Source organism: Erinaceus europaeus, chromosome 3, assembly GCF_950295315.1.
Source record: "Erinaceus europaeus chromosome 3, mEriEur2.1, whole genome shotgun sequence".
Classification (NCBI taxonomy): Eukaryota; Metazoa; Chordata; class Mammalia; order Eulipotyphla; family Erinaceidae; genus Erinaceus; species Erinaceus europaeus.
Window position 1 is genome coordinate 4,597,908 of NC_080164.1, and position 12,100 is coordinate 4,610,007.

Below are 12,100 nucleotides of genomic sequence, written 5' to 3' on the forward strand. Positions count from 1 at the left end.
TGAATGTGAACAGACCTCTGGGCTCAGGTCAGATGGACGGGTGAACAGTTAACGGTCTTTACACACTGTCTCCATCTTTTGGGAGCTTCTCTCTGTCCCGACCCAGCTTGCTAGTCCTACTGTCAACTCTGACACCATCTTCCAAGACAATGCCCTCTCCTACTTGCATGTTAGTTTGGGCTCAGTCCAAAATTAGTATTGGGGTAGACCTAAAATAGACTTCCAAGTTCCTTCCAACATGAAGACCCCAAATTTCATCTGCTATTCTATTATCTTTAGGTTCCTGATTTACTAAACAATTTCTTCTGCTTTGTATCTTAATGCTTTTCAGCCACCAAGGTGAAAATGCTATCATGACACCAACCTGACTTCCCTGGACAGACGACCTCAGCAACGTGTCCTGGAACCTCACCTCCCCAGAGCCCTGCCCCACTAGGGAAAGAGAGAGACAGGCTGGAGGGAGCTGGGCAGTAGCACAGTGGGTTAAGTGCACATGACACAAAGCGCACGGAATGGCTTAAGGGTCCTGGTTCGAGCCCAGGGCTCCCCATCTGCAGGGGGGTCACTTCACAAGTGGTGAAGCAGGTCTGCAGGTGTCTATCTTTCTCTCCCCCTCCTCTCTCAAGTTCTCTCTGTCCTATCCAACAATGACAGCAATAACAACAACAATGATAAACAACAAGGGCAATAACGGGAAAAGAATAGCCTCCAGGAGCAGTGGATTCGTAGAGCAGGCACTGAGCCCCAGCGATAAGCCTGGAGACAGAGAAAAAAACAACAGACTGGAGGTGTGGATCTACCAGTCAACACCCATGTCCAGTGGAGAAACAATCACAGAAGCCAGACCTCCCACCTTCTGCACCCCATAAAGACCTTTGGTCCAGACTCCCGGAGGGATAAAGACTAGGGAAGCTTCCAGTAGAGGGGAGGGAAAAGGGTACAGAATCCTGGAGGTGGGAATTGTACCCCTCTTATACCACAATCTTATCAATCATTATTATTAAGCCACTATTAAAATTGCTCTTTAAACTTTCCTTGAGTCAATAGTCACCTTTCTCATTTTGGACCGGTGACATTCCCCTGGATTTTCACACAAAGGTTCCCCTAAACAGTGAGAGGCTCTCAGCGACACTTACTGCAGGGACCCTGTCTCCACCGTCAGTGACCAGCTTGTAGTAAGGCGACCCTGAAAGGACCCTCCAGGCAGAGAGGCCACAGCTAGCGGCTTTCGAAATGTCCACTTCAGCTCTCTCACACCCACCAACCAGCAAAAGTCTAAAAGAGAAAAGAGAAAAAAAAAAAAAAATTTATAAAACTGTAAATCTGATCAAAGCAACATCACAACAGAGAGAGCGGCACAGTTTGCTTGACGAGAGACTCCAGGTAAAACACGGAAGCCCAGAAGATAAGGACTGTAGAAAATAGAGGGGGGAAAGCAGAAAATGCAAGACTGTTCAGTTGAAAGTCTGCCTCCACTTACAGAGACAAGGCCTGAACGTGACAAGAAACTCGCATGGGAACTGGAACACACACACACACACACACACAGTGTCTGACGTGCTCATCGACTACTGAAGAATCTGTCAGTATCAGTGAACAGTGATGTGCAGATGGGGCACCTAGTCCCTGTGCCAGGACTGATCACACCAGTATGACAGAGACAGGAAGGGCTGCTGACCGTGACAGCCCGGGGCACTGGGGATGCCACACAGGCGCAGATGGCAGATAGCTTTCCTGCTCAGCCATACAGTGAGGTCACTTCCCTTTCCTAGACTTCAATAGACAGAGCATTAAACATCATATAGTGGGTGGGCCAGGCAGTGGCGCACCTGGCTGACAGCACACATTACAATGCCCAAGGACCCAGGTTCAAGCCCCTGGTCCCCACCTGCAGGTGGAAAGCATCATGAGTGGTGAAGCAGGGCTGCAAGTGTCTGTCTCTCTCCCTCTCTACCTTCCCTTCCTCTCTCAACTTCTGTCTCTATCCAATAATAAATAATATTTTAAAAAAGAAAGAAAAATCCTTTTTAAATAATATAGTGAAAAAAAGAAAAAAGAAAAAAAAAAAAAAGACTGTCGGGCTGGGAAGCTATCTATGCATGTCAGAGCACAGAAGCCTGAAGTAGGAGAGGTTTCGGACTGTCCCCAACACGGACGGATACCAGGGCTGAGCAGTGCTCTCCTACCTGCCACTCACTCTCTCTTTCTTTCTTGCCTTTCTCTGTTAAGAAGAAAGGAAGGAAGGAAGGAAGGAAGGAAGGAAGGAAGGAAGGAAGGAAGGAAGGAAGGAAGGAGGAAAGGAGAGAGAGAAGAGGAGAGGAGAGAGGAGAGAGGAGAGAGGAGAGAGGAGAGAGGAGAGAGGAGAGAGGAGAGAGGAGAGAGGAGAGAGGAGAGAGGAGAGAGGAGAGAGGAGAGAGGAGAGAGGAGAGAGGAGAGGAGAGGAGAGGAGAGGAGAGGAGAGGAGAGGAGAGGAGAGGAGAGGAGAGGAGAGGAGAGGAGAGACTGTAAAGACCGTATAACCACTCTACAAACTCGGGCTGAATGACAACAAAGCTGGAGGAGCTGTGTGCTCGGCACTGGTCGGGGCAGAATGGCCGGGAACTGTATGAAATGCACTTACCTGTGAAAGGAAAGGTTCTGACAGCGTGAGGACAGCACCGCCGGGAGCAGTGAACTGTGTCTGCGTCCTGTGGCCGTCAGGCAGCAGGTCAGCAGGGCAGTGGCAAGTGCTCTCACTGCTCAGCTCTGAAAGGCCCTTTGTTTACGCTCTGGGGACTCTGCTGACTACAGTCAGACTCCTCAGGGGTCTGAAAGGTCATGCCCACATGAACCTACTGCACACGCCACCTGATACAGTTGGCAAGGGCACAGCGCCGCATCAGAATTGACCTCCTGCCTGTCATGACCACACTCTCAGGCTGCTAAAAAGAGGGTGCCCTTCATGGCATAAATTTGTAAGAGGGGTTGTCTGGGTTCTTTGCCTCCATGGTTTCCACTGGGGCTCCGTGCCAGCACTACGAATCCACCGCTCTGGGGGCTATTATTTCCATTTTATTGAACCGTACAGAGAGAAACTGAGACAGGAGGGGAAGATGGAGAGGGAGAGAGACAGAGAGACATCTGCAGACCTAATTCACTGCTGGTGAACTGTACCCCTGCAGGTGGGGAATGGGTCTGACACCATTTTCCCAATGTTTTTATCCAACTCCATGCCAGCTAGTAAACTCAAGCAAAAATGACCATAGTCGTGGCCCCTAGAAACATGTCTAAAATAAGACTTCCTGGCTTTCTTCCACCCTAATACCCCTGATCTCACCTGCTCTGTTCCTATTTTTTGGTTCCTGTTCATTAACCATTTTGTCTCACTTATGTCCTATCACCTTCCAGATGCCAAACTGCAGACGCGAACATGATCCCACCCTGACTTCTCTGGGCAGACGACCTCACCCATGTGTTCTGGTGTCACCTCCCCAGAGCCCTGCCCCTCTAGGGAAAGAGAGAGACAGGCTGGGGGTGTGGATTCACCTGCCAACATCCATGTCCAGTGGAGAAGCCATGACAGAAGCCAGAACTCCCACCTTCTGCGCCCCAAAAGGAACCTTGATCCCGACTCCCAGTGGGGGCAGAGGGATAGGAGGAAAAGGCTAAGAGGGCTCTGAACTCCAGCTCCATCAGGATCCAGACAGAGAGGATGGAAAGGGGAGGGACATTTGGATGTAGGGATAAGGTTATGTGTGGCTTGGAAGGGAAGAGAGGATGGGACCTGGAAGAAAAAGGGGGCGGTTATTTACAAATGTAGACAGATAGTTGGAAAGATGACAGTTAGCCCATGCCTGTGACCTTGGGAGAACCCTGATGCTTGCAGTGGAGGGGCTGGGGATTCAGAACTCTGGTGGTGGGAAGGGTGTGGAGTTATATACCCCTGTTGACATACAATTCTGTAAATCAATATTGAATCATTAATAAAATTAAAAAAAGAGACCGTGATCCCTTCTTCTTCTTCTAGCGTTTGCCCTTCTTCCGTAGCCAGTCAACAGAGTCAGGTTGAGCCTGATGTCAAGTTTCGAGACCTCCTTTGAATCTGGAGAGGTGGCAGTCGTTGACTATGTGGGTCATAGTCTGTCTGGAGCCGCAGGGGCAGTTCGGGTCATCTCTGGCTCCCCAGCGATGGAACATAGCGGCGCACCGGCCATGGCCTGTTCGATAGCGATTGAGGAGGGCCCAATCATAACATGCTAGGTCAAAGCCGGGTTGACGCTTGCAGGGGTCTGTGATGAGGTGTTTGTTCTTTACCTCAGCTGACTGCCAGCTCTGTTTCCAAGAGACTGGAACAGAGTTCAGTGTAGGCATAGGGGACCAGATTGGGTGACGAGACGTCAAGCGTTGGACAGGGTGGGCGAAGATATCCGCGTATATTGGGAGGTCCGGTCGAGCGTAGACGTGGGAAATGAACTTAGATGATGCCGCATCCCAAAGAATATCTGGCTGGGCGATGTTGCTAAGAACTGGCAGCCATGGAACCGGGGTGGAATGGATGGTTCCAGAAATTATCCTCATGGAGGAATATAATTTGGAATCGACCAAGTGGACATGGGGGCTACGGAACCATACTGGGGCACAGTATTCTACAGTGGAATAGCATAATGACAGAGATGATGATCGTAGTGTGGAAGCGCTCGGGCCCCATGAGGAGCTGGCCAGTCTTGCAATGATGTTATTCCTCGCGCCCACCATTGCTGCAGTTTTTATGAGATGTTCGAGAAATGACAGAGTGCGAGCGAGAGTAACGCCAAGATAGACTGGCTGGGCTTCATGCCGGATTCTCGTATCGCCAAGCTGCACATTAAGCTCATGCGAGGCCGAGGCATGGTGTAGATGGAAAACAGATGATACCGTTTTTGCAGTGCTAGGGATTAGTCGCCACTTTTTACAGTAATCAAGTATCAGAGACATGTCTTTTGTGAGTGTTTCCATAGCACTGAACAACAGTAACCTGTAATTCTGATTCTGATATGAACAAAGGCAGTCTCAGAACACAACAGGTCCCCAGAGGGCCAGGATAAAGGAGACCCTAACAGCCACAGTGTTCTCTCTCCTCCATTGAGTGTGCAACACACACAGGCACTGACAGACACAGGGAAGCTTATTTCTCAGGAGAACTGAGCATTAGTACTGAGTCCGCACTGCTGGCAATGTCGGGGCAGAGGTCACGGCTCATTTTCACATTTAAAAGCAGCACACGGTTGTCTGATACCAAAGGAGACACAGCTGAGATTACAGATGTCTTCTTCTCTTTCTTCCTTTCTTCCTCCCCTTCTTCTTCCTCTTCCTCTTCTCCTTCTTCTCCTTCTTCTTCTCCTTTGTCTCCTCCTCCTTTCTGTTGCCCTCAGGGTTATCGCTGAAATCTGAAAACCTTGTAACCTACTACTAATCATAAATAATATATATATATATATATATATATATATATATATATATATATATATATATATATATATATATATATAGTAAAGGGAAAACTTCCAGGGGCTGGGTGGTAGTGTACCTAGTTGAACGCACATGTTACAATGGGCAAGGGTCGGGGTTCAAGCCCCCAGTCCCCACCTGCAAGGGAAAAGCTTTGTAAGTGGTGAAGCAGGACTACAAGTGTCTCTCAGTCTCTCTCCCTCTCTCTCTCTCCCTTCCATCTGGATTTCTAGCTGTCTCTATCCAATGAATAAAGATAATAAAAAAAAAAAAAAAAAAAAGGAAAAAATTCCAACAGTAAAACCATGTCACTCAAAAGAAAACAGGCATGGTCAGGGCGACAGTGAACCGGTTAAGAGTACCAAGGTGGGGGTCAGGCAGTAGCGCAGTGGGTTAAGCGTACATGGTGCAAACTGCATGGATCCCGGTTCGAGCCTCCGGCTCCCCACCTGCAGGGGAGTCATTTCACAAGCGGTGAAGCAGGTCTGCAGGTGTCTGTCTTTCTCTCCCCCTGTCTTCCCCTCTTCTCTCAATTTCTCTCTGTCCTATCCAACAAAAATATCAGCAATAGAAACAATAATAATAACAACAACGATAAACAACAAGGGCAACAGAAGGGAAAGAAGGCTGCCAGGAGCAGTGGATTCGTAGTGCAGGCACCGAGCCCCAGCGATAACCCTGGAGGCAAAAAAGAAAAGTACCAAGCTGTACTTCTGAGGCCCCAAAGACCTCAGTGCTGTTCCCAGTACCACCTTATACTGGTGTTTGGAGATCTCTCTCTCTCTCTCTCTCTCTCTCTCTCTCTGTCTCTCTTCCTCTCTTCATGTACATGCACCTGCTCTTCCACTCTCTTTCCCTGATAATAGATAGATAGATAGATAGATAGATAGATAGATAGATATAAATAAATCATCTTCAAAAACCCATCAGTGCAAAAGAGAGAAGCCTGAGGCCCAGCACGTGTGCAATAAAGGTGTCCTGAATGGGAGGTCAGACTGGAAGCTTCCACTTTCTCCCCGAGCAGCCCAGAACGAAAGGCACTGGAGAGAAAGCCTTCTTCCCCTGGCCTGCCGTCACCTGTGTTAGACTTCAGCCTTAAGGTATGAGACCTGGCAGGGAGGAGAGTCATGGGAACAAGAGGGGAAGGGGGATGAAGATGGGAGCTTCACAAGCAGGAAAAAAAAAAAAAAAAAAACAGGCATAGACATTACTGTTTAGGTAAGACTGTTGGTTAAGGAAAAAAAAAACATTAGTAAGAACATTTTTAAATATTTGTGAAAGATATGAATAGAGAGAAAAAATACCAATTTCTTTGACAGACTCTCAATTATCTTCAAGATGTTATTCGTCTTCAATTAATCTAGAAACTGAGTGCAACTTGCAATAAAACCCCAGCCGAATGTTTCATGGAACTGAACAACCTAATATAACGGAACTAGGCAAACACAAAATCCACATGGGAAGACAAGAGTTCTAAGAACAGCCGACTCAACGCACAGAGACCATCTTTCCCGTTATGAGCTGTGCTTTGAACAGCCTGGCCTGTAATTCCCTTCACACCCAAGCGTCAACAAGACTCTTCTCCATCAAATCTGACAATACTAAAATCTAATATGTCTTTCTCTCCAAAAAAGTGAGAAGGGTAAATAAATAGCGCACTTACGTACATCACATAATGCTAACAGACTATCTAGGAGCCAGGATTTCTACAGAACTCCCACAACCGGCACAGAGGGAAAAAATGAACAATAAAGAAGACCATCAGAAAAGGATAGATAAAGAAGCAAAACATTTACAACAGCCATGCTCTAGAATGTTCTGTGACTCTTTATCAACTTGCTGGTGACACTGCAAACCGGAATGGCTATTTCAGAGATTGTCAATATGCAATGAGTGCGCGCGCACGCGCACGCACGCGCGCACGCACACACACACACACACACACACACACACACGCACGCACACACACACACACACACACACACACACACACATCCCACAGCCTGTGTTTTCACAGAAGGCTAGAGAAGCCGTGCAGGCACATTATCTGTGGGTGAGACATGTCTCTGTGAAGCACTGTCTGGAATAAAGGAACATGGGAAATACCTGTAAGTGCTTAACAGGAATGGATGAGTTCAATGAACTACTCAGGGAAACACTGCAAACAGAACAGACGCCACAGACAAGCTGGATGGTCACACACAGAAATCACCAGAGCCTTTTGGAAAGCAGAGCTAAGACAAAGGAATAGGAGGAGTCCTATCACTCTCTCTCCTCTGTGACAGCTCTTTGTCTGCATATATACGCCTTGTCTGAAAGTCTAGGAAGGACTAACTTCTATTATCTCTGATTTGTCATATATTTATATGACTATCCATATAAGTAAGTAAAAAGTCTAGACAGGGCTGTTTCAATACTTTGGATTATCAGTGATTTAACAGCGATTTACAAAGTTCTAAGAGCTGAGGAACAGGGCTTTGCACTCACGCACGGGGCCTGGGAGTCACCGCCCCTCCGGAAAGCTGTTTTCTCCCCGTTGCCAATCCCCGTGGTTCTCAGAGTTTGTCTGAATTATCTAGATTCCACGTATGAGCAAGGTCAGCCAGTAGCTGCCTTTCACCTACTATTTCACTAGGTAAAAACAACAGTTCCGTCCATTTTGTTCTGAAGGAGGCTTTTTTTTTTTTAATTAGGGAGTCGTATTCTACTGACTACGTAACCCAAACTTCTGTATTCCATACCTCTCATTCAACATTCATATCACTTTCATATAAAAAAATATTAGTTTAGGGAAGTCGGGCTGCAGCGCAGCGGGTTAAGCGCAGGCAGCGCAAAGCACAAGGACCGGCATAAGGATCCCGGTTCGAACCCCGGCTCCCCACCTGCAGGGGAGTTGCTTCACAGGCGGTGAAGCAGGTCTGCAGGTGTCTGTCTTTCTCTCCTCCTCTCTGTCTTCCCCTCCTCTCTCCATTTCTCTCTGTCCTATCCAACAACAACAACAACAATAATAACTACAACAATAAAACAACAAGGGCAACAAAAGGGAATAAATAAATAAAATAAATATAAAAAATATATATATATTAGTTTAGCATTTGTTCATGACTTGTGTGAAGCACTTAGATGTTCACTCTCTCTCCCTCTTCTCCCTCTCTCTCTCTCTCTCTCTCTCTCCCCTTCTCTCTCTCTCCCTTGCCCCCAGGTTACTGCTGGGGCTCAGTGCCTGCACTACAAATCCACTGCTCCTGGTGGCCACTTTTTCCTTTTTTTTTTTTGGATAGGACAGAGAAAAACTGGGAAGGGAGAGGAAGATAGAGAGGAAGAAGAAAAGACAGATGCCTGCAGACCTGCTTCACCATTTGTGAAGCATCCCCCTGCAGGTTGGGAGCTGGGGGTTCACACCCAGATCCCTACCCGGGTCCTTGGGCTTAGTACTATGTGTGCCACCGCCCAGCCCCTAACTGTTCATTCTCTACACTTTTCTATCTATCTTCTTCCCAGCTTAAGAAAATAAAAAAACATGGTCACAGTACTCCAAAATATGTTCACAGATTTTTTTTTTCAATTTATGAAGTCCTGAAAAAAAAAATTCAGTGGGGGCTGGGTGGTGGCACACCTGGTTGAACACATGTTACGGTGCGCAAGGACCCAAGTTCGAGACTTCAGTCTCCACCTACAGGGGGAAAGCTTCACAAATGGTGAGGCAGTACAGGTGTGTGTGTGTGTGTGTGTGTGTGTGTGTATGTGTCTCTCTATCACCCCTTCCCCTCCTCTTAATTTCTGGCTGTCTCTATGCAATAAATAAATAAAAATAGTAAAAAAAAATTTTAATTCAGTGAATTAACTTCAATCCTATCAGTTGTGAGACCCTGCCATCTAGTGGGTGGAGACTCCTTGCAGACAAAGGAGGCAGTTTCTCCCTCTATAGAATAAGAAAAATATAAACTCTAATGACTGATAAGCTCACCGCACACAACCAACAATAGAGAAAAATGAATAAACAGGGCCGGGTGGGGACACAACTGGTTGAACGCACGTGTCACAGGGCACAAGGACCCGGGTTCAAGCCCCCCGTCCCCACCTGCAGGGGAAAAGCTTCACAAGTGGTGAAGCAGGGCCGCAGGTGTCTGTCAGTCTCTCTCCCTCTCTAGCACTCCATTCCCTCTCACTTTCTGGCTCTCTCTATTCAATAAAGATAATTTTAAAAAAGAGAGAGAGAGAGGAAAGAAGTAAAAGGGGGAAAAGGGAAACTATGTATGTCTTTTAATTTTTTTTATATTTATTTTCCCTTTTGTTGCCCTTGTTGCTTTTCATTGCTGTAGTTATTATTGTAGTTGTTATTGATGTCGTCATTGTTGGATAGGACAGAGAGAAATGGAGAGAGGAGGGGAAGACAGAGAGGGGGAGAGAAAGACAGACACCTGCAGACCTGCTTCACCGCCTGCGAAGCGACTCCCCTGCAGGTGGGGAGCCTTATGCCGGTCCTCAGCTTTGCGCCACCTGCGCTTAACCCGCTGTGCTGCCGCCCAACTCTTGTGTATGTCTTGAAATTAAAAAATGCTTTTCGATTACGCTGCCCAAGTGAGGGATCCAAAGATGTCAGCTGCTATGTCAACAGAGGCACCCAGGCTCTCAGGGTGATCACAGAGCTGCCAGTGTGATTCACTTCCAAGTATCATAAACACTCCTTATTATCAGAGCCTTGGAAATTCAGTATTTTGAATTCTACACATCCTTTTTTTTTTTTGAAGTGGTTAATGCTTTACTGTGCAGCCACTGGTATATGAGAACGATTTCATTATATAGCAGGACCCACAGTTCCTCATTAGCTAAAGAGCTTATAAAAAAAAAAAAAGAAGAAGAAGAAGAAGACATACAATGGTCACTTCTTCTCAGTCGTGCTCTACATCAGTGGCCATCAGAAACATCTGAGAGCCTGTGGAAACAGCTGGGCCTCTCCTGCAGCTCTGGCTCCAGGAGTCTGAGGCTGGGGCCCAATATTCCGATTCTAACTGCTCCGTGGCAATACTACTGCCAGTTCTGGGAAGACAGTTTGAAAAGGCACGGCTTTATACTTTGTTTGATCTAAAATCAAGGGGGACGCAGTTCATTATAAATCAAATTAGGAAACATCACAATATTTAGTCAACGCATGCTTAAGAATGATCACAGAAGTTTTATGATGATAAATGCTTAGTTACTAAGGACAAAACCTGAGAATTTCTCCTGGATGGAACACTACTTAGTTCAGTAATGAAATCATTTCATTCTCCTGACAACTTGATAATTGGGTCTTTAATCTATTTTAAATTGAGTGCTACCTGACTACAGCTGCCTTGAGATACAACTGGTAATTTAGAATCAAGAAGTATGGAAAAATCTAGAAATCTGTAAAGCTCAATATTCCTCAATATTACTTTCTACCTTCCAAGCAGAACTGAACCAACCAACTAAGATAGTCAGAGAGAGGACACAGAGCAGAGGCCAGCAAACATTTTCTATAAGGGGAAGATAATAAATGTTTAGAAACAATCATGTTTTTCGGGGCTGGGTGGTAGTGCACCTGGTTGAGCACACACATTACAGTGAACAAGGACCCAGGTTCAAGCCCCCAGTCAGCAGCAGCAGGGGGAAAGCTCTGTGAGTGATGAAGCAGGGCTGCAGGTGTCTCTCTGTCTCTCTTTATCTCTATCTCCCCTTCCCTCTCTATTTCAGACTGTATCCAATATATAAAGATTTAAAAAGTTTTAAGTAACAACAACAATCGTTTTTTTCTTCTCTTCCCCCCCCAGCAGGGTTACAGTGGAGCTCACTGTCTTCACCAGTACACCACCATTTCCCAGTGACCATTTTATTTAGTTGCTTCTTTATTTTGACAGAGGGTGAGAGACAAAAAGCTTAAAATAGAGGAGAAAGAGACAGAAGGAAAGATAGTAAATCTTTCAGCTTTATGGACAACATAGTCGCTGCTAGTCATGTCACTCAGAATAAAGAAGCACACCTACCAGGAAGAAATTAAAGGTCATGACAGTGTTCCAGTTACATTTTTTACTGAGTCTGAAATCTGAATGGCATACGATTTTCACATAACATAAAGCAGTCTTCTTTAATTTTTTTTTTCAAACATCTTCTTTAAAAATGTGAAATCTGGGAGCTGGGCGGTAGCACAGCGGGTTAAGCACACGTGGCACAAAGTGCAAGGACCTGTGTAAGGATCCCGGTTCGAGCCCCAAGCTCCCCACCTGCGGGGGGGGGGGGTGCTTCCCATTCGGTGAAGCAGGTCTGCAGGTGTCTGTCTTTCTCTCCCCCTCTCTGTCTTCCCCTCCTCTCTCCATTTCTCTCTGTCCTATGCAACAACAACGACAACATCTATAACAATAATAACAATCACAACAAGGGCAACAAAAGGGGAAAAAAACTGGTCTCCAGGAGCAGTGGATTCGTAGTGCTGGCACCGAGCCCAGCAATAACCCTGGAGCCAAAAAAAAAAAAGTCAAGTCCATTATTGTCTTGCTAAGCAAGAACACGGTTTATTTTTGGCTTGCAGGCTGTTTGCTGGCCCCGGGTACAGAACAAAGGAGCACGGCTCTCAGAAGACCTGGGAAGGCCAGTCACAGCATCGGCGCCAAACTCC

At 46.4% G+C, this 12,100-nt stretch overlaps 1 protein-coding gene across 1 annotated transcript in view; it reads right to left on the reverse strand.

Moving 5' to 3' along the window:
* The window catches only part of NBAS (NBAS subunit of NRZ tethering complex), a 269,976-nt gene that overhangs the window by 219,529 nt on the left and 38,347 nt on the right, over positions 1 to 12,100 (reverse strand). Inside the window, exon 11 of the mRNA XM_060188412.1 lies at positions 1,137 to 1,275. Coding sequence (XP_060044395.1) covers positions 1,137 to 1,275 — 139 coding nt within the window. The remainder of the gene's footprint in view (positions 1 to 1,136; positions 1,276 to 12,100) is intronic.